Source organism: Salmo trutta, chromosome 1 (assembly GCF_901001165.1).
Source record: "Salmo trutta chromosome 1, fSalTru1.1, whole genome shotgun sequence".
NCBI classification, from domain to species: domain Eukaryota; kingdom Metazoa; phylum Chordata; class Actinopteri; order Salmoniformes; family Salmonidae; genus Salmo; species Salmo trutta.
The window spans coordinates 70502974-70526331 of record NC_042957.1 but is presented as its reverse complement, the minus strand read 5'-3'; the positions used below and the strand labels follow the sequence as shown (position 1 = coordinate 70526331).

General features: G+C 44.2%; 1 protein-coding gene and 1 pseudogene across 1 annotated transcript in view; both read right to left on the bottom strand.

The window, feature by feature from the left end:
* Positions 1-4753: 4753 nt before the first annotated feature.
* Positions 4754-9197, bottom strand: LOC115198210 (cytochrome P450 2K1-like; annotated as a pseudogene).
* Positions 9198-12526: 3329 nt separating this feature from the next.
* The window catches only part of LOC115206616 (ATP-binding cassette sub-family A member 3), an 81914-nt gene continuing 71082 nt past the window's right edge, over positions 12527-23358 (bottom strand). Inside the window, exons 28-31 of the mRNA XM_029773773.1 lie at positions 19987-20157; positions 19591-19787; positions 16300-16373; positions 12527-15059 (exon numbers count right to left, since the gene is read on the bottom strand). Coding sequence (XP_029629633.1) covers positions 14937-15059; positions 16300-16373; positions 19591-19787; positions 19987-20157 — 565 coding nt within the window. The 3' untranslated portion in view covers positions 12527-14936. The remainder of the gene's footprint in view (positions 15060-16299; positions 16374-19590; positions 19788-19986; positions 20158-23358) is intronic.

Genomic DNA, 23358 nt, shown 5'->3' with positions numbered 1-23358 from the left:
TGTGTGTGTGTGTGTGTGTGTGTATATGTATGTATATATATATGTATATGTATATATATATATATATATATATATATATATATATATATATATATATATATTAAAAAAAATACAGTCGTGGCCAAAAGTTGAGAGAATGACACAAATATTAATTTTCACAAAGTCTGCTGCCTCAGTTTGTATGATGGCAATTTGCATATACTCCAGAATGTTATGAAGAGTGATCAGATGAATTGCAATTAATTGCAAAGTCCCTCTTTGCCATGCACATGAACTGAATCCCCAAAAAACATTTCACTGCATTTCAGCCCTGCCACAAAAGGACCAGCTGACATGTCAGTGATTCTCTCGTTAACACAGGTGTGAGTGTTGACGAGGACAAGGCTGGAGATCACTCTGTCATGCTGATTGAGTTTGAATAACAGACTGGAAGCTTCAAAAGGAGGGTGGTGCTTGGATTCATTGTTCTTCCTCTGTCAATCATGGTAACCTGCAAGGAAACACGTACCATCATCATTGCTTTGCACAAAAAGGGCTTCACAGGCAAGGATATTGCTGCCAGTAAGATTGCACCTAAATCAATAATTTATCGGATCATCAAGAACTTCAAGGAGAGCGGTTCAATTGTTGTGAAGAAGGCTTCAGGGCGCACAAGAAAGTCCAGCAAGCGCCAGGACCCTCTCCTAAAGTTGATTCAGCTGCAGGATTGGGGCACCACCAGTACCGAGCTTGCTCAGGAATGGCAGCGGGCAGGTGTGAGTGCATCTGCACGCACAGTGAGGCGAAGACTTTTGGAGGATGGCCTGGTGTCAAGAAGGGCAGCAACGATGCCACTTCTCTCCAGGAAAAACATCAGGGACAGACTGATATTCTGCAAAAGGTACAGGGATTGGACTGCTGAGGACTGGGGTAAAGTCATTTTCTCTGATGAATCCCCTTTCCGATTGTTTGGGGCATCCGGAAAAAAGCTTGTCCGTAGAAGACCAGGTGAGCGCTACCATCAGTCCTGTGTCATGCCAACAGTAAAGCATCTTGAGACCATTCATGTGAGTGGTTGCTTCTCAGCCAAGGGAGTGGGCTCACTCACAATTTTGCCTAAGAACACAGCCATGAATAAAGAATGGTACCAACACATCCTCCAAGAGCAACTTCTCCCAACCATCCAGGAACAGTTTGGTGACGAACAATGCCTTTTCCAGCATGATGGAGCACCTTGCCATAAGGCAAAAGTGATAACTAAGTGGCTCGGGGAACAAAACATCAATATTTTGGGTCCATGGCCAGGAAACTCCCCAGACCTTAATCCCATTGAGAACTTGTGGTCAATCCTCAAGAAGCGGGTGGACAAACAAAAACCCACAAATTCTGACAAACTCCAAGCATTGATTATACAAGAATGGGCTGCCATCAGTCAGGATGTGGCCCAGAAGTTAATTGACAGCATGCCTGGATGGATTGCACAGGTCTTGAAAAAAAAGGGTCAACACTGCAAATTTTGACTCTTCCATCAACTTTATGTAATTGTCAATAAAAGCCTTTGACACTAATGAAATGCTTCTAATTATACTTCAGTATTCCATAGTAACATCTGACAAAAATATCTAAAGACACTGAAGCAGAAAACTTTGTGAAAATTAATATTTGTGTCATTCTCAAAACTTTTGGCCACGACTGTACACAGGATGGATCATACACTGATTACTAATTAGGTCATAAAAGAAAGCGGCCCTGGAGGACGAAACCGACTTGACGGCTGGTTACACAAAGAAAGGGGGTTGGGTTTGAATGAAAGAGCGGGAAGACTGAGGAACAAAAGGATTGGATCTCTATCGGACCTTATGAAGCTATGCTATCGTAAATACAGAATGTTATGCATTCTAAATAACCACCCATTCGGAAAAGGAAAATGCAAGAAATATATTTACTCTGAGCTGTGCTTCGATAAATTGGTCAAAGATGGAAGGCTGGGTTGCCCAGCAGAGTTCCCCCTTGTCCTTTGAAGAATATTTCTGGGTGGATACGTTGTAGTACCCTGTGGTTCGTAAGAGATTGTTTGTTATTTCCTAGGCCACGCACATTTACAGCTTCTGCTGATAACTCGACATCTAAGACGTATCACTTCTTTAGTGAATAAGAGTTCAAAGTTCATACCAAGTTGCCATACTCAACTCGTGCCGTATTCTGGCTGGTGTAGTCCAGCGTGGTGATCGTCCTTCACATTGAAATTAGCCCTTTTGAACATATGGACACCAGTCCTCACGTTGTCGGGAACTGAAGTTAATTTCGTTAGGTTGTAGTTGATATTAGCCCTTTTAAACATATGGACATTAGTCCTCACGTCATTGGGAACACAAGGTTGACTTTCGTCAATGGGCTTTTGTAGTGGGGGAGAGAAGGGCGTGTTTCATAGTTCTCAACCAATGTCTATTCACTTGGGCTTGGCCAATGAGCGAGCATAGTTTACTTATGAATACAATTCTCTCATTTAAAAGCTAAAATTACGTTTAATCTTTTCACAAATAGTTTCATATTTAAACATTTAAATTGCACAACAATTCCATGTGAATCTGATAATTAGAACGTGTAGACTTTCCAAGATACAATTTATGTCGTTCTACCATCAGATATAATGTCCCAGACAACAACTGATCTGACATCATATTCTTTAAGTACCAACGGACACTTTCAACTGGTTGGATTACAGAAAGATTGTTCTTTTCCCTAACCTTTTGATGTTACATTACTCTCTCTATGTTAACAAAGGGCTTTCCAAGAGTCCATTCTGTAGAGTAGAGAGAGAAAAAGGGGGAACGGTATTCATGGAGGGGGGGGGGGTCCTAAACCTCACCAACAGGGCAACTTCATGACAATAGTAAGAACTTTCACTCTTCATTCGTAAAAAAAACCAGAGTGAAACCCGATTATTTGCTTATACTGTGTTGCCATGGTGTCCCTTTCAGAAAGGACACCAGGAAGTATGCTGAGGGGTTTGGAAGAATCAAATCTATATCAGAATTGGCACAAGATCATTGGTGACAAATATGCATATGCACCATCTTACGACACTGAATGGGTGACTGCTCCCCGTCCTCCCCACTTATTAGTGATGGAAGCTTCAACACTGAATGGGTCCATGACTGCTCCCCGTCCACCCCACTTATTAGTGATGGAAGCTTCAACACTGAATGGGTCCATGACTGCTCCCTGTCCTCCCCACTTATTAGTGATGCAAGCTTCAACACTGAATGGGTCCATGACTGCTCCCTGTCCTCCCCACTTATTAGTGATGGAAGCTTCAACACTGAATGGGTCCATGACTGCTCCCTGTCCTCCCCACCTATTAGTGGTGGAAGCTTCAACACTGAATGGGTCCATAACTGCTCCCTGTCCTCCCCACTTATTAGTGGTGGAAGCTTCAACACTGAATGGGTCCATGACTGCTCCCTGTCCTCCCCACCCGCGGGACACACTATTCAATAGCCAGTGAAATAGCAGGGCGGCAAATTCAAAACGACAAAAATCTCATAATTCAAATTTCTCAAACATACAACTATTATATCCCATTTTAAAGATACACTTCTCGTTAATCCAACCACATTGTCCGATTTCAAAAAGGCTTTACGGCGAAAGCATAACATTAGATTATGTTAGGACAGCACCTAAACAAGAAAAACCACACAGCCATTTTCCAAGCAAGGAGAGGCGTCACAAAAACCAGAAATACAGCTAAAATTAATCACTAACCTTTGATGATCTTCATCAGATGACACTTCGAGGACTCAATGTTACACAATACATGTATGTTTTGTTCGATAAAGTTCATATTTATCTTATTTTACTTTGGCGCATGATGTTCAGAAAATGTATTTCCTCCAAAACCCTCCGGTGAATGAGCACATCAAAAATACTCATCATAAATGTTGATACAATTTACAACAGTTATTGAAAGAATTATAGATACACTTCTCCTTAATGCAACCGCTGTGTCAGATTTCAAAATAGCTTTACGGCAAAAGCACATTGTTCAATATTCTGAGTACAGAGCTCAGCCATCAAAGCAAGCTATACAGTTACCCGCCAAGTTCTGGAGTCAACAAAACTCAGAAATAGTATTATAAATCTTCACTTATCTTTACTGATCTTCGTCGGAATGCACTCCCAGGACTCCCACAAGAAATGTTAATTTTGTTCGATAAACTCCATATTTATGTCCAAATACCTCCTTTTGTTCGCGCGTTCAGATCACTATCCAAAGGCAAAATGCGCGAGCGCAAAACCAGAGACGAAAAGTCAAAATGTTCCATTACCGTTCGTAGAAACATGTCAAACGATGTTTACAATCAATCCTTAGGGTATTTTTAACATAAATCTTCGATAATATTCCAACCGGACAATAGTGTATTCATTACAGAGGAAAAAGAAGGAACGGCGCGCCTGCTTGCCCGCGCAGTAAACAACTTGTTGGTCTCAGGCTTGAGACAGCTCTTATTCTCTCCCCAGTAACAGTAGAAGCATGAAACAAGGTTCTAAAGACTGTTGACATCTAGTGGAAGCCTTAAGAAGTGCAAAATGACCCCACTGACACTGTAGTTTGGCTAGGCAATCAATTGAAAAACTACAAACCACTTCCCGGCTGGATTCTTTCTCATGTTTTTGCCTGCCATATGAGTTCTGTTATACTCACAGACATCATTCAAACAGTTTTTAGAAACTTCAGAGTGTTTTCTATCCAAATTTACTAATAATATGCATATCCTACCTTCTGGGCCCGAGTAGCAGGCAGTTTAATTTGGGCACGTTATTCATCTGAATTTCCGAATACTACCCCGTCACCAAGAAGTTAAGGTCATCACAGGAAGTAATACTAGCAACCACAATAGAAATGCTGTGCTGACGAACAGCTAAAAGCACTATATTGCCTCTGACCTGATTATGAGCTGTAATTTTCTGTTAATTTCCTAATGATTTGACATGTTAAATCGCCAACATTCATCAACACCCAACAGGTGAACTACTACACATGATCAATGTTTATTATGGTGTGTCTTGTCCTTAATGTGCATCGGGCCAAGATTCACTCCTCAAACTCTCATCTCAGACCCGGCTCACAGCACAGAACTGGTGAGGTGAAGGATGGAGGGTGAACCCCACGGATGGTGTGAGGTCCAGATCATCCTCTGTTACTCCAGGAAGAGGAGAGAAATTAAAGTGCTGCAGGAGAGAGGTGAAGAAGAGGAAGAGCTCCATCCTGGTCAGACTCTCTCCCAGTCACACCCTACGACCTGTGAGAGAAAGACATGGGAGATAACATGAAGTCTGTCCAATAGATTATTCTAGAACCACTTCCTGCCCCGTGCTACAAAGGTACATTGAAGGAGTTATTAATACCTGCAGAAAAGGCCATGAAGGCGTCCCTCTTGATGAATCGGCCCTGCTCATCCAGAAAGTGGGCTGGGTTAAAGGTGTGGGGGCTCTCCCATTCGCTCTCGTCCTGCAGGACGGAGGTCGGTAGAGGAAACACAGACGTCCCCTACAACCAATAGAATTAGAGACAAATCCAGAGTATAAGAGATGATTGACATTAAAACATTTGCTATTAGAGATGGGGTTACTTACAGAGCAATTCAATTATCTCTAAATGTATACATTTTTGAAACATTACAGATTCAATCATATCTGGTGCTTTCTAGTATGACAGTACAGTTTCAGTATAAGAGATTTGTCTCTATAATGACGAATACATTATAGTCATGGGATTTACATGCAAATGTATGATGAAAACCGGGTATCTGACCTTTTTGATTAAGTATCCCTGGAAGGTGACGTCTCGGCTGGTGGTATGAGGGATGGACATGGGTACAATGTTGGTCAGTCTCTTGGATCACTGCATTAGTGTAGGGCAGGTTATTCCTATGACCCTGCTGATCTCCTCCTGGACCCGGTCTGAGACAGAAAGGATGGAGGACCAAAGTTACTATAAAGTTAAACCTCAACCTCAAGGGACCTTCAAACAAGAACTAGGAAGGTCGGAAATTCTAAACCAGAACTACAAAGGTTAAGCTACACAGAAACATGTTTTGTTGTATGTGACAAACGTTCTTTGTCGTAGCTACGCATGATCTTCAGTTTGTATCTGTATCTATTGGTCCTTACCCTGTATGTGGGTCATGAGTGGCAGCGCCCATCAAAGGGTTGTCCCTGTGGTGCCGGTCCCAGCAGCAAACAGATTCATCACAGAATACATGAGGTTATCGTCATGGTAGAAGGAGTCTATGGGGCCTGCATCCTGACAGACACAGACCCACAGTTAACATATAGAAGTCACATGGCTGATTCAAAGAACACACATGTTGATGACAACTCCAAGGTTATTTTAGTAAACTAAAACTAGCTAGTAAACTGAAATAATTATAAAAACTGAAACTGAAATATTTGGCTCTGAAACAATAATATAAAAACTGAAAATAAAAGTTAAACTAGGACCCCTATGTGATGTCACTGATATGTGATGCCACTGATGAAAGTTACTGCGTTAACTCTCCATAACTCCAGGGTCTGCTTTCGGACAAGGAACGAGTCCACGAAGCCTCTACACATCTGAGGGTTGATCATCTCTTATCTCCTTGTTGATGTCAACATTTTCCATCATAATTTCTAGTTTTTCAGCCACAGACCCAGCCAGGGAAACATGAAGTACACCGATCTCCTGATACAGTAAAGGAAAGCATTAGCTCATATCATTTTGCACCAAGACATCCAAAGGACTAGTTTTCCAGATCTGGGTCTGGTAAACTGCCTCTTAGTTTCCTGAGAAAAAAAGATTGAGAAACAAAGTGCACTAAATAAGTAGACGGTACCTGAATAGGTGCCGAGCCTGTAAGGTCTATGGTGTCATTGTCTGTCCACCATGTCTTGGAACTGAGGGTCATTGTATTCAAACCTGCTGCCGTACACAATGGAGATGGGGCCCCACAAGGGTGCGTTCTCAGCCCTCTCCTGTACTCCCTGTTCACCCATGACTGCGTGGCCATGTGTAACAGTTTAGCTTCCGTCCCTCTCCTCGCCCCAAACTGGGCTTGAACCAGGGATCCTCTGCCCACATCAACAACTGACACCCACGAAGCATCGTTACCCATCGCGCCACAAAAGCCGCGGCACTTGCGGAGAAAGGGGAACAACTACTTCAGGTCTCAGAGCGAGTGACATCACCCGATTGAAACGCTATTAGCGCGCACCACCGCTAACTAACTAGCCATTTCACATCGGTTACACTCACCCCCCTTTTGACCTCCTCCTTTTCTGCAGCAACCAGTGATCCGGGTCACTGCACCAATGTAACAGTTTAGCTTCCATCCCTCTCCTCGCCCCAACCCGGGCTTGAACCAGGGACTCTCTGCACACATCAACAACTAACACCCACGAAGCATCGTTACCCATCGCGCCACAAAAGCCAAGGCCCTTGCAGAGCAAGGGGAACAACTACTTCAGGTCTCAGAGCGAGTGACGTCACCCAATTGAAACGCTATTAGCGCGCACCACCGCTAACTAACTAGCCATTTCACATCGGTTACACTTGCACGCCTCCAACTCAATCATCAAGTTTGCAGACGACACTACAGTGGTAGGCTTGATTACCAACAACGACGAGAAGGCCTACAGGATGGTGGTGAGGGCCATCGGAGTGTGGTGTCAGGAAAATAACCTCATAATAATGTCACAAAACAAAGGAGATGATTGTGGACTTCAGGAAACAGCAGAGGGAGCAGCCCCCTATCTACATTGACGGGACAGTAGTGGAGAGGGTGGGAAGTTTTAGTTCCTCGGCGTACACATCACGGACAGAATGAAATGGTCCACCCACACAGACAGCGTGGTGAAGAAGGCGCAGCAGCGCCTATTCAACTTCAGGAGGCTGAAGAAATTCGGCTTGTCACCAAAAACACTCACAAACTTTTAGATGCACAATCAAGAGCATCCTGTCGGGCTGTATCATCGCCTGGTACGGCAACTGCTCCGCCCACAACCGAAAGGCTCTCCAGAGGGTAGTGAGGTCTGCACAACGCATCACCGGGGGCAAACTACCTGCCCTCCAGGACACCTACACCACCCAATGTTACAGGAAGGCCAAAAAGATCATCAAGGACAACAACCACCCGAGCCACTGCCTGTTCACCCCGCTGTCATCCAGAAGGCAAGGTCAGTACAGGTGCATCAAAGCACAGCCTCTATCTCAAGGCCATCTGACTGTTAAACAGCCATCACTAACATTGAGGGGTTGCTGCCAACATACTGACTTTAATAATGGAAAATGTATGTAATAAATGTATCACTAGCCACTTTAAACAATGCCACTTATATAATGTTTACATACCCTACATTACTCATCTCATATGTATATACTGTACTCTATACCATCTACTGCATCTTGCCTATGCCGTTCGGCCATCACTCATTCATATATTTTTATGTACATATTCTTATTCATTCCTTTACACTTGTGTGTATAAGGTAGTTGTGAAATTGTTAGGTTAGATTACTTGTTACTGCATGGTCGGAACTAGAAGCACAAGCATTTTGCTACACTCGCATTAACATCTGCTAACCATGTGTATGTGACAAATAAAATTTGATTTGAGATGATATTGAAGGCAGCACAATTCCCTGTTTAGTTGTGTCAAACGTGTTACCTGTTGACAATTGTTCAAATTTTTTTTTTTTTTTGCAATCTACTTCAATTGACTCCAGTAAACTCTGTTCTTGGAAGTTGAAAATGTATTAAATTTCAGTTTCAGTCACAAAGTCCTACAAATAGATCTTTGAACGACAGTAGTTGGCTAACTCATGTGTTTGTTTAGGTGAGTTTGTACTTCTCCTATGTTCCAAAGTAAGATTTCAGGGTGAGCAATTATTCAAATTCTCAAAACATTTGTACTATAACTTTTGGTTGAAACTCTAAATAGAGCTTATAGCCACACAGGTCAAGTTAAAAACTATTTTAGGAAATACAACAAGCTAAAAAAAAAATGTTTTTAAAGCAACTCAGGAATTCTCCTCACCTCACAAAGGGTGCGGTAGGGCCTCTTGAGATTCAGCTGGAGCATGTTACCAAGCAGGGGCAGTGGCCTGGGTCCTGGAGGCTCCTTCCCCTGTTCCTCAGAGCTGGAACCAGAGGAGAGGAGGCAGAAAAAGCACAGCCCCCAGCAGTGTCACCATGCTGGGAGTGGGGAGGAGAAGATCTTCTACATAACCCATCTTGTCAATCTGTGTTCACAGAAGCTCTACACTGGCCCACTGAGGACTTCCTTATTGATCTCTATGCCCCACCCTCAGGTACACAGGAATGTGGGGGAGGGACATGACTGAGGGTGGGATCTATTCAGGTGTAACTGCATTATTCATAGGTGCAATTGAGTTGGAGAGAGGCACTTGGTCCAAAGCCTGTTTTAGCATGGGCAGTGTCATGGAGGGCTTTCACCATTTGAAAGTAGTCAACTGAGTGGGTCTTTAAGAAGTAGAAATCAACTACTTTAAAATTGAGATAGCCCTCAATAGCACTGCCCATGCTGTCACGGAAGTATAGATGAGCTCTCTACTACATCTCTAGGATCCTTCTTCAACCCATAGGCCTTTTCTCAAATGGTTGGCTCAACTCCTGCGTCCTCTCTCCTCCATCCTCTCTTGCCTCCTTTTGAAAAAGGTCAAAGATAATCAAGGAGAGGTGGCGAGGAGAGGGAAAGTGGACAGAAATGCGCTTAGTTAAATGAGACTCCTTCTCCACTCGCTCGTCATCAGGCAAATTAAGTTGACTACTTCAAAATGGTCAAAGTCTTCAGTGGTGCTGCCCATACTAATATAGGCTTTGGGCCAAGTTCGCCCTCTATCCAACTCTATGGCAGGCTCAGAGCGCATGGCAGGCTCACAGCGCATTCGGAAATTATCCTCATCAATCTACACACAATATCCCATGATGATAAAGCAAAAACAGGTTAAGAAAAGTTTGCTAATTTATTACGAATAAAAAAATAGAAATATCACATTTTACATAAGTATTCAGACCCTTTACTCAGTACTTTGTTGAAGAACCTTTGGCAGCGATTACAGCCTTAAGTCTTCTTCGGTATGACGCTACAAGTTTGGCACACCTGTATTTGGGGAGTTTCTACCATTCTTCTCTACAGATGCTCTCAAGCCTTGTCAGGTTGGATGGGGAGCGTTGCTGCACAGCTATTTTCAGTTCTCTCCGGAGATGTTCGATTGGGTTCAAGTCCGGGCTCTGGCTAGGCCACTCAAGGACATTCAGAGACTTGTCCCGAAGCCACTCCAGCGTTGTCTTGGGTGTGTGCTTAGGGTCATTGTCCTGTTGGAAGGTGAACCTTTGCCCCAGTCTGAGGTCCTGAGTGCTCTGGAGCAGGTTTTCATCAAGGATCTCTCTGTATTTTGCTCCGTTCATCTTTGCCTCGATCCTGACTAGTCTCCCAGTCCCTGCCGCTGAAAAACATCCCCACAGCATGATGCCGCCGCCACCACGCTTCAAGGTAGGGATGCTGCCAGGTTTCCTCCAGACGTGACGCTTGGCATACATGGTTAGCAGATGTTAATGCGAGTGTAGCGAAATGCTTGTGCTTCTAGTTCCGACCATGTAGTAATATCTAACAAGTAATCTAACCTAACAATTTCACAACTACCTTATACACACACAAGTGTAAAGGAATGAATAAGAATATGTACATAAAAATATATGAATGAGTGATGGCCGAACGGCATAGGCAAGATGCAGTAGATGGTATAGAGTACAGTATATACATATGAGATGAGTAATGTAGGGTATGTAAACAATTGTGCCTTTTACTGAGGAGTGGCTTCTATCTGGCCACTCTACCATAAAGGCCTGATTGGTGGAGTGCCACAGAGATGGTTGTCCTTCTGGAAGGTTCTCCCATCTCCACAGAGGAACTCTAGAGCTCTGTCAGAGTGACCATCGGTTTCTTGGTTACCTCCCTAACCAAGGCTTTTCTTCCCCTGATTGCTCCGTTTGGCCAGGAGGCCAGCTCTAGGAAGAGTCTTGGTGGTTCCAAACTTCTTCCATTTAAGAATGATGGAGGACACAGTTCTTGGGGACCTTCAATGCTGCAGAAATGTTTTGGTACCCTTCCCCAGATCTGTGCCTCGACACAATCCTGTCTGGGAGCTCTACGGACAATTCCTTCGACCTCATGGCTTGGTTTTTGCTCTGACATGCACTGTCAACGGTATGCCTTTCCAAATCATGTCCAATTAATTGAATCTACCACAGGTGGACTCCAATCATGTTGTAGTAACATCTCAAGGATGATCAATGGAAACAGGATGCACCGGAGCTCAATTTTGAGTCTCATAGCAAATGGTCTGAATATTTATGTAAATAAGGAATTTCTGTTATTTTTAATACATTTGCTGTTTTTGCTTTGTCATCTGGGGTATTGTGTGTAGATTGCTGAGGAATATTTGTTTTAATCCATTTTCGAATAAGGCTGTAACATAAAATGTGGAAAAAGTCAAGGGGTCTGAATACTTTCCGAAGGCACTGTATAGGCTGACCATATTTTTCAACATAACGGAACAGCCTCAACAGAATGTAGAACACGGATATCACGTAGATATCATTATCTGTCATTATCTCATACTGTAATCCGCCTATACTGAGCAAGAGAATTTACTGATTAAATGTGATCACAAAACTGAATAAGAGGAAGTAGGAATACAGTTTAACCTCGATTGTATTTTAGGTCCGATTGTGTTTCACACTTTCTGAAGAAGCAGTTAGCAGATTGTGAACATGAACAAAGAATTGACACTAATCCCTCTCACAACTATAAAATACTTTTCTCCATGCTTCCTGGTAATATGAATGTCTTTGACCAACCCCTACTTTTCCATTCAGGGGAGTGAAAGAATAACCCAAGCCCAATAAAGGTTTCCCAGACAGATTTAGCATAGTCCTAGACTGGGAAACCGGCCCATAGGTTCCAGGTTGTATGACAGATATGCTAATCTGGCAATACACCAGGGAATAGGGAGGTCAAATAACTGGTCCTGCAAGATTTCTGTCCATCGTCAAAGTTTCTGTGCCTTTCCCTCTGAAAACACCAGAGAAAAACTAGGTTGTAACTGCTGAGGGTTTCTGTGCCTTCCCCTCTGAAAACACCAGAGAAAAACTGGGTTGTAACTACTGAGGGTTTCTGTGACTTCCTCTCTGAAAACAGTAGAGAAAAACTGGGTTGTAACTACTGAGGGTTTCTGTGCCTTCCCCTCTGAAAACACCAGAGAAAAACTGGGTTGTAACTACTGAGGAGATACACACGGGTCATGCTCTGATTCACAAACAAAGCATATAGGTGTTAACGGTATATGACCACAGTGTACTACTGGCTGAGACCAGCTGGTCCAGTTTTATACATTTGTAGAACAGCTGGCTTATTATTAGAAATACCTCATCATTGATCATGTATAATGGGAGTGTGGTGTTTCTAAAGTAAAGGAATACTAGTTTTTGTTTCAATTTGCATAGAGCAAATTTAATTTAAAAATAATAGCAGTAATTATACAGTAGACAAGGTTAGTTCCATGATACAGTACATATGAGTACAATGATGAAGATTCCCTTTTTTAAATATGATACATTGTATTTTATCCTAATCATATGCATCATCATCATCACAATGTTTTCAAGTTCTCTTTTACTTAACTCAAAATGAGATGTAGCTGTAAGACATGTCCATATAGATGAACTGGCATCTATGATATGTAGAAACGTAACAAAAACAATTTGTCAGGACAGAGCCCTGTATACTCAATAAGCCCTATTTTTTGTCTTCCAAACATGAACATCAGCCTCTATTTAAGTCTGGGGGGGGGGGGCAGAGTTGATCCTTCATGGTCCTTGTGTGAGGCTGTTTTACAGTCAGTTGCATTGATAAGTTAACCATCTTCAGAAACATTCTTTTAAAAAGGACAGTTTACTTTTTTAAGTGAAACCATCAACAACAAAAATCAGCTATCCCTTTAAGACGTTTACACTATGCTCCCATGACTACTGTTGATAGTTTAGATACATAACTACATCAACCAGTGTAGCATTGGGATAACATAGGAGACTTAGCATGTCTAGACAAGGGGACTAAATATTGGACTAGGCCTAAACATTTTCCACAAAGCAAAAACATGTATAAATGGAATGCTGGGACAAGAAGCAGGAATTCTCTGTCTGGACAGAACTACTTTCATTCTTGTGGAAGCTATTGTCTTTAAACCTCACATTCTCATTCAACCTCTTCATTCAATTACATTAAGGGTTTGCAAATGGGAACAAAACAGCCAATGGACGGAAATCAGTGACTGATTTGTTGACTGGACGGTGTGTTACTCTATAGTAAAGTACTCAACTCTATATTAAGAGGACGTAACAGTGCATTGGTCCATAGCTGTAAATCATCTACACATTGATAAGCAAAAACATCATTTTGTTTCAGCTTTCAGGAATAACATTGTAGTACTGTATTGTATAATTGACAGCAGTAAAGGGACAGCACACAAACAAATAAAGTTAACATGAAATGCTTAAGCTGCAGTTCAATTAGTGTGGGTAAACCAACCAAAAAACCCCTTACTTAAAGGGATAGTTCAGCGATTTCACAAGGTCATTGACCTATCCCTTAAAGTCAAATAACATATCTGTACCTCAGCAGGTGGATATAGTGATTCTGTAACTATGACACGGCATCAAACGTACTGTAGCCCTTAGAAAGGGAAGTTGTTCTTCAGTCAGTGGACACCATGCTAAGGATAGAAACCACACAGTCCAACATGCCCAAATCCTTCAAGACGTTTTTTCTTTCTGAATCTTGCAATTAGGAATTTCAATGATGGTCTGAGGACATCTCAATATCTAGCAGGCTTTTTGTGTGCCATGCAATGCAGTGCAGAGAGGTTGTTGTTCATTCAGACATGCAATTGTTAGCTAATGATCCTGCAACGTTTCTGCAAACCAATCTAATGATTTCCTACAGGAAGTGGCTTCAGTACCATGAATCTATTACATAATTTACATCCAACCAAAAAGGATGAGCAAGCGTTAGAGCATAGCATTTACCCTGGCATGGCATTAGCATGGCATTTACCCTAATAAAGAAAAAAAAAATTGTTGATTTGTTTTACAATTGCCTCACTTGAAGTGCCTCATTGTATATTTCAATCATATCAGTGATGAACAATACCCATTGTGCACAATTGTTTAGGGTCACAGTAAGAATCATATGAGGAGACCAAAATGATACATAAAGAAAGCTGCATACAAGTTCACAAAAAGGTCTATCACACATTCACAACCCTGCCTGTCACACATTCACAAGGCTGAATTGTATTGTACAGAGTAGACCACTCATATCCAGTGGTATCCAGTTGTTTACATGGTATTTAAACGTCAAAGACAAAAAAGGGGTAACATCTAAGATTCCTTACTTGGTCGTATAGCAGACCCCCCCCCCCAAACCGAACTCCCTAACCTTGCCTCTGGACTGACCTAAATGTCCAACACACAAACTGATTGAACAGAAGAGAAAGGAGTGGTTGATGGTTAAGACCCAGGCTTGGATCAACGGGTCCAGTCTGGTTGGCGGTCCAAGCCCAGCGGGGTTAGAGGGAGCCGGGGTAACACGGCCACGTTGAAGTCCGGGTGTTCAGGGATTCAACCTCTGCTCCATCACTGCACGGTGTCTGTTTGTGTGTATGTAAGTGTGTGTAGATCAAGACCTGATCATAGCTCGGTGGCGAGTTACATAGTCGAGTCCATGTACACAGGTCATCCACAAAGAGTGGAGAGATACACACGACGGATGGACAGACAGAAAAAGAGAGAAACAGAGAGCTGGAGCTCCCCCTCTTCTTCCACCTCGCGCCATCTATTTCCTGCTGCAGTGCTGGAACTGGGCGAAGCTGAGGAACACCTGTTCCAGGGAGATCTGGCTCACAGCGTAGTCGTCGATGTTGTACTTCTCTTTGGCTGCCTCCAGGGTACCAAACACCTTGGGGAGGATGAAGAGAGGGGAGAGAAAGAGGGAAATAAGAGGGTGAGTCAGTGCTTAGCCTGAAATCAAAAGCTGTATCTGACAACTTCCATAGTGTGGAGTAGTCAGATACAAATCGAAGGCAAATACACTTAGTGCCAAGAGTCATTACACTCTTCCTCCACTAGATGGTGCTCTTACACAGTCTAAAAAGACAGGTTAGGTCTCCACTAGATGGTGCTCTTACACAGTCTAAAAGACAGGTTGGCTGACAGGTAAAGGTCTCCACTAGATGTTGTTATTACAGTCTAAAAGACAGGTTGGCTGACAGGTAAAGGTCTCCACTAGATGGTGCTATTACACAGTCTAAAAGACAGGTTAGCTGACAGGTAAAGGTCTCCACTAGATGGTGCTATTACACAGTCTAAAAGACAGGTTAGCTGACAGGTAAAGGTCTCCACTAGATGGTGCTATTACACAGTCTAAAAGACAGGTTGGCTGACAGGTAAAGGTCTCCACTAGATGGTGCTCTTACACAGTCTAAAAGACAGGTTAGCTGACAGGTAAAGGTCTCCACTAGATGGTGCTATTACACAGTCTAAAAGACAGGTTGGCTGACAGGTAAAGGTCTCCACTAGATGGTGCTCTTACACAGTCTAAAAGACAGGTTGGCTGACAGGTAAAGGTCTCCACTAGATGGTGCTATTACACAGTCTAAAAGACAGGTTGGCTGACAGGTAAAGGGCTCCACTAGATGGTGCTCTTACACAGTCTAAAAGACAGGTTAGCTGACAGGTAAAGGGCTCCACTAGATGGTGTTATTACAGTCTAAAAGACAGGTTGGCTGACAGGTAAAGGTCTCCACTAGATGTTGTTATTACAGTCTAAAAGACAGGTTGGCTGACAGGTAAAGGTCTCCACTAGATGGTGTTATTACAGTCTAAAAGACAGGTTGGCTGACAGGTAAAGGTCTCCACTAGAAGGTGTTATTACAGTCTAAAAGACAGGTTGGCTGACAGGTAAAGGTCTCCACTAGATGGTGCTCTTACACAGTCTAAAAGACAGGTTGGCTGACAGGTAAAGGTCTCCACTAGAAGGTGTTATTACAGTCTAAAAGACAGGTTGGCTGACAGGTAAAGGTCTCCACTAGAAGGTGTTATTACAGTCTAAAAGACAGGTTGGCTGACAGGTTAGGGCCAAGGAGAAGGGTTAGGGAGTGAATAGGGACCGGCTGAGAAAGAGAAAGAAAGATAGTTACCTGTGCCCAGGTGAGAGTCTTGTCAGTTAAGTGGTAGTGCACCATGCCCTGGTGTTCATCTGTTAGTAGACTTCCTGTGGAGAGAAGGAAGTGATGTCATGTTAGACCAACCCCCTAAACCAGGTATTCCCAAACTGGGGTAGGCATAGCCTTGTTTCACTGCCAAAAATAAAATTAAACCATCTAGCATTCAGCGAAATAACACAATGTCAAATACAGGTAGCCTAGTCAAATAATTAACATCCAATCACATTAACCATTACTCTCTCGCGACAAAGCCTATTCCTCAGGAAACTAAAAAGATTTGGCATGGGTCCTGAGATCCTCAAAAGGTTCTACAGCTGCAACATCGAGAGCATCCTGACCGGTTGCATCACTGCCTGGTACGGCAATTGCTCGGCCTCCGACCGCAAGGCACTTCAGAGGGTAGTGCGTACGGCCCAGTACATCCCTGGGGCAAAGCAGCCTGCCTTCCAGGACCTCTACACCAGGCGGTGTCAGAGGAAGGCCCTGAAAATTGTCAAAGACCCCAGCCACCCCAGTCATAGACTGTTCTCTCTACTACTGCATGGCAAGTGGTACTGGAGTGCCTAGTCTAGGACAAAAAGGCTTCTCAACAGTTTTTACTCCCAAGCCATAAGACTCCTGAACAGGTAACCAAATGGTTACCCGGACTATTTGCATTGTGTGCCCTCCCGCTACTCTCTGTTTATCTTATATGCATACTCACTTTAACTATACATTCATGTACATACTACCTGAATTGGCCCAACCAACCAGCACTCCCACACATTGGCTAAGCGGGCTATCTGCATTGTATCCCACCACCCACCAACCCCTCTTTTACGCTACTGCCACTTTCTGTTCATCATATATGCATAGTCACTTTAACTATATCTACATACTACCTCAATCAGCCTGACTAACCGGTGTCTGTATTAGCCTTGCTACTCTTATTTTCAAATGTATTTTTACTGTTGTTTTATTTCTTTACTTACCCACCCACACACACACACACACCTTTTTTTTCGCACTATTGGTTAGAGCCTGTAAGTAAGCATTTCACTGTACTTTCTTTCACCTGTTGTATTCGGCGCACGTGACAAATAAACTTTGATTTGATTTGAAACCTTCACTCTTGCGCAGACATTTTGAAACGAAACATGACGAAATTTGAAAAATAAGCCGCGGGAGTTTGAGCTAGAATAGACGACTTTTGAGTAGTAAGACCTGTATAAAAGCAACAGATACCATTAATAAGAAGGGGGTAGAAGTGTCTTATATGGTGAGCTACCGAGTGGCTAGGACAGGCAAGCCCCAGACTATTGTGGAGGACTTAATTCTTCCTGCTGCCGCGGATATGGCTGGAACAATGCTGGGGGAAAAGGCCTAAAAAAACACACAGACAATGTCTTCATCAAACAACACTGTTACACGACACATCAGTGACATGGCAGGAGATGCTTTGAAACAATCACTGCTTCGCATACAAGCCAGTGAATTCTATGCGTTACAGCTGGATGAGTCAACAGATGTGGCAGGCCTGGCACAGCTCCTGGTATATGTCCGTTACATTTATAGGGGGTCAATTAAAGAAGACATCCTCTTCTGGAAACCACTGGAAACCAGGACAACAGGATAGGATATGTTTAAAGTACTGGACAGCTTTGTGCCATCAAATGGACTTTGGTGGTTAAGATGTGTTGGTATCTGTACTGATGGCGCGCAAAAGCCATGACAGGGAGACATAGTGGAGTGGTAACGCGTGTGTGCAAGCAGTTGCTCCCGACACCACATGGGTACACTGCAGCATCCACCGAGAGGCTCTTGCTGCCAAGGGAATGCCTGACAGCTTGAAAGACGTTTTGGACACTACAGTGAAAATGGTTAACTTTGTTAAACCAAGGCCCCTGAACTCTCGTGTATTTTCTGCATTATGCAATGATATGGGCAGCGACCATGTAATGCTTTTACAACATACAGAAGTGCGCTGGTCATCAAGGGTTATCAAGGTATTGACACATTTTTTTAATTGAGAGACGAGCTTAAAGTTCTCTTTACTGACCATAATTTTCACTTGTCTGACTGCTTGCATGATGACAAGTTTCTCATATGACTGGCCTATCTGGGTGATGTTTTTTCCTCGCCTGAATGATCTGAATCTAGGATTACAGGGACTCTCCGTAACTATCAATGTGCGGGACAAAATTGAGGCTATGATTAACAAGTTGGAGCTCTTCTCTGTCTGCATTAACAAGGACAACACACAGGTCTTTCCATCATTGTATGATTTTTTTGTGTGCAAATGAACTCAAGCTTACCGATAATGTCAAATGTGATACAGCAAAGCACCTGAGGGAGTTGGGTGCGCAATTACGTAGATACTTTCCCAAAACGGATGACACAAAAACCTGGATTCGTTATCCCTTTCATGCCCTGCCTCCAGTCCACTTACAGATATCTGAACAAGAGAGCCTCATCGAAATTCAGACAAGCGGTTCTGTGAAAATGTCATTTAAACAGAAGCCACTGCCAGATTTCTAGATAGGGCTGCGTTCAGAGTATCCTGCCTTGGCAAATCAGCTGTTAAGACACTGATGCCCTTTGCTACCACGTACCTATGTGAAAGTGGATTCTCAGCCTTCACTAGCATGAAAACTAAATACAGGCACAGACTGTGTGGAAAATTATTTAAGACTGAGCCTCTTTCCACAACCCAACATTGCAGAGTTATGTGCATCCTTTCAAATACACCCTTCTCATTAACCTGTGGTGAGTAATTCACAATTTTCAATGAACAAAAAGTTTTATATGTAAGATGGCTAAATAAAGCGGAAAATTATTGATTATTACTATTTGTGCCCTGATCCTACAAGAGCTCTTTGTCACTTCCCATGAGCCGGGTTGTGACAAAAACTCACACTCATTCTTATGTTTAATAAATGTGTCGTATAGTGTGTGTGTGGCAGGCTTACAATGATGGCAAAAAACAACATTTGAGAGTGCGCTGACCCTGGTGCTAGACGGGGTACACAGCTGGAGGTTGAATGTTTGAAGCGGTATGGGACTATAAAAATTTTAGGAACTATTGCCCTAAACCAATGACAGTCAAACATCTTGGATTATCTTTGAACCAGCCTCAGGGGGTGGGGTGCATACGTGCTCGTGAGTATTTGTGCATGTCTATGTGTGTGTGTGCGTACACTACGCGCGCCTGTATAAGTTTGTTTGTGTGTGTGCACCCGTGCATGTTCATGAGTCTGACTCAGAGTGTGTGTGCGTCTCTCTGACCTGGGAAGGTGCTCTCGATGAAGTCCTTGAAGAGTTGCAGGTCGCCATCCTCCACCTCCTTGTCCACTCGTACTTTAGCCAGTAGTGTGTAGCCACTGCCAAACTTACTCTTCAGGTGCTGGGGACTGCCCAGACACTTAAACTGACCGTTCACCATCACAGCCAGCCGGGTACACAGAGCCTCACATTCCTCCATACTACAGCAGAGAGAGAGAAGGGGAAGAACAGTGGAACAAAAGAGGAGAGGGAGAAAGATAAACCAAGCACGACAGCATCTATTTTATTCTCTGAGTCACTCTGTTCCTTTCTGTGACACAGTAATGACTGTACTGGAAGTTGGAGGACGATGATGGTGATTAAGAGGATGGTGTGTGTGTGTGTGTGTGCTATGCTGACCTGTGAGAAGTGATGATGATGGCCTTTCCAGACTCTCGTGTGCGCGTCACGGCGTCCCACAGCAGTCGCCTAGCAACCGGGTCCATGCCAGTGGACGGCTCGTCCAGGAAGATGACCGGGGGTCCACCAATCAGAGCCACAGCCGCACTCAGCTTCCTCTTATTGCCCCCGCTGGAGGGAGAGAGGTAGAAGGGGGGGGAATAGGAAGGGATTTGAGGGAGAAGGGATGGGGAGGGAGAGGGGCAAGAGGGAGAGAGAGGGAGGGGGCAAGAGGGAGAGAGAGGGAGGAAGGAGGAAACGGAGTGTGTTTGTACTCAGTAATATCTTGACATTCATGAGAAATGTCTCAAGAGAGAGGAGTAGTGTACACTATAGGACAAGATATATCTCTAGAGAGAGAAGGACTAGTGTACACTATAGGACAAGATATATCTCTAGAGAGAGAAGGACTAGTGTACACTATAGGACAAGATATATCTCTAGAGAGAGAAGGACTAGTGTACACTATAGGACAAGATATATATCTAGAGAGAGAGAAGGACTAGTGTACACTATAGGACAAGATATATCTCTAGAGGGAGAAGGACTAGTGTACACTATAGGACAAGATATATATCTAGAGAGAGAAGGACTAGTGTACACTATAGGACAAGATATATCTCTAGAGGGAGAAGGACTAGTGTACACTATAGGACAAGATATATCTCTAGAGAGAGAAGGACTAGTGTACACTATAGGACAAGATATATCTCTAGAGGGAGAAGGACTAGTGTACACTATAGGACAAGATATATCTCTAGAGAGAGAAGGACTAGTGTACACTATAGGACAAGATATATCTCTAGAGAGAGAAGGACTAGTGTACACTATAGGACAAGATATATCTCTAGAGAGAGAAGGACTAGTGTACACTATAGGACAAGATATATCTCTAGAGAGAGAAGGACTAGTGTACACTATAGGACAAGATATATCTCTAGAGAGAGAAGGACTAGTGTACACTATAGGACAAGATATATCTCTAGAGAGAGAAGGACTAGTGTACACTATAGGACAAGATATATCTCTAGAGAGAGAAGGACTAGTGTACACTATAGGACAAGATATATCTCTAGAGGGAGAAGGACTAGTGTACACTATAGGACAATATATATCTATAGAGAGAGAAGGACTAGTGTACACTATAGGACAAGATATATCTCTAGAGAGAGAAGGACTAGTGTACACTATAGGACAAGATATATCTCTAGAGGGAGAAGGACTAGTGTACACTATAGGACAAGATATATCTCTAGAGAGAAGGACTAGTGTACACTATAGGACAAGATATATCTCTAGAGAGAGAGAAGGAGAACAACAAATATAGCAAGAAAAGGGCTCTGTGACCTGCAAGTGCCTTACAAACACCAGATTAATTATTTTGTATGTGAACAATAGACGGCCTCCTGTAGTATGATCTGTGAAGAGATTTCAGCCACAAAAGTCCAGACACACACACACACACACACACACACACACACACACACTGTCCCCACCCCAAACCAACAAACACACACACACACACACACACACACAGTCCCCCACCCTGAAACCAACCCACACACAGTCCCCCACCCCCAAACCAACACACACACAGTCCCCCTCCCCCAAACCAACACAAACACAGTCCCCCACCCCCAAACCAACACAAACACACACACACACACTGTCCCCCACCCCCAAACCAACACAAACACAAACACACTGTCCCCCACCCCCAAACCAACACAAACTGTCCCCCACCCCCAAACCAACACATACACACACACACACACACACACACACACACACTGTCCCCCTCCCCCAAACCAACACACACACACTGTCCCCCACCCCCAAACCAACACACACACACACTGTCCCCACCCCCAAACCAACACAAATTCACACTGTCCCCCACCCCCAAACCAACACAAATTCACACTGTCCCCCACCCCCAAACCAACACACACACACACACACAGTCCCCCTCCCCCAAACCAACACACACACATACACTGTCCCCCACCCCCAAACCAACACACACACATACACTGTCCCCCACCCCCAAACCAACACAAACACACACTGTCCCCCGCCCCCAAACCAACACACACACACACACTGTCCCCCTCCCCCAAACCAACACACACACACACACTGTCCCCACCCCCCAAACCAACACACACACACTGTCCCCACCCCCAACCCAACACAAATTCACACTGTCCCCCACCCCCAAACCAACACACACACAGTCCCCCTCCCCCAAACCAACACACACACACTGTCCCCCTCCCCCAAACCAACACACACACACTGTCCCCCTCCCCAACACAAATTCACACTGTCCCCCACCCCCAAACCAACACACACACACACACACACTGTCCCCCACCCCCAAACCAACACACACACACACACTGTCCCCCACCCCCAAACCAACACACACACACACACACTGTCCCCCACCCCCAAACCAACACAAACACACTTTCCCCACCCCCAAACCAACACAAATTCACACTGTCCCCCACCCCCAAACCAACACACAGTCCCCCTCCCCCAAACCAACACAAACACACACTGTCCCCCACCCCCAAACCAACAAACACACACTGTCCCCCTCCCCCAAACCAACACAAACACACACTGTCCCCCACCCCCAAACACACTGTCACCCTCCCCAAACCAACACAAACACACACTGTCCCCCACCCCCAAACCAACACACACACACACACACAGTCCCCCTCCCCCAAACCAACACACACACTGTCCCCACCCCCGACCCAAGACAAATTCACACTGTCCCCCACCCCCAAACCAACACACACATTGTCCCCCACCACCAAACCAACATAAACACACACTGTCCCCACCCCCAAACCAAACACACACACTCCCCACCCCCAAACCAACACAAATTCACACTGTCCCCACCCCCAAACCAACACAAATTCACATTGTCCCCCTCCCCCAAACCAAACACACACACACTCCCCACCCCCAAACCAACACAAACTCACACTGTCCCCACCCCCAAACCAACACAAATTCACACTGTCCCCCACCCCCAAACCAACACACAGTCCCCCTCCCCCAAACCAACACAAACACACACTGTCCCCCACCCCCAAACCAACAAACACACTGTCCCCCTCCCCCAAACCAACACAAATTCACACTGTCCCCCACCCCCAAACCAACACAAACTGTCCCCCACCCCCAAACCAACACACACACACACACACACTGTCCCCCACCCCCAAACCAACACACACACTGTCCCCACCCCCAAACCAACACACACACACAGTCCCCCGCCCCCAAACCAACACACACACACACACA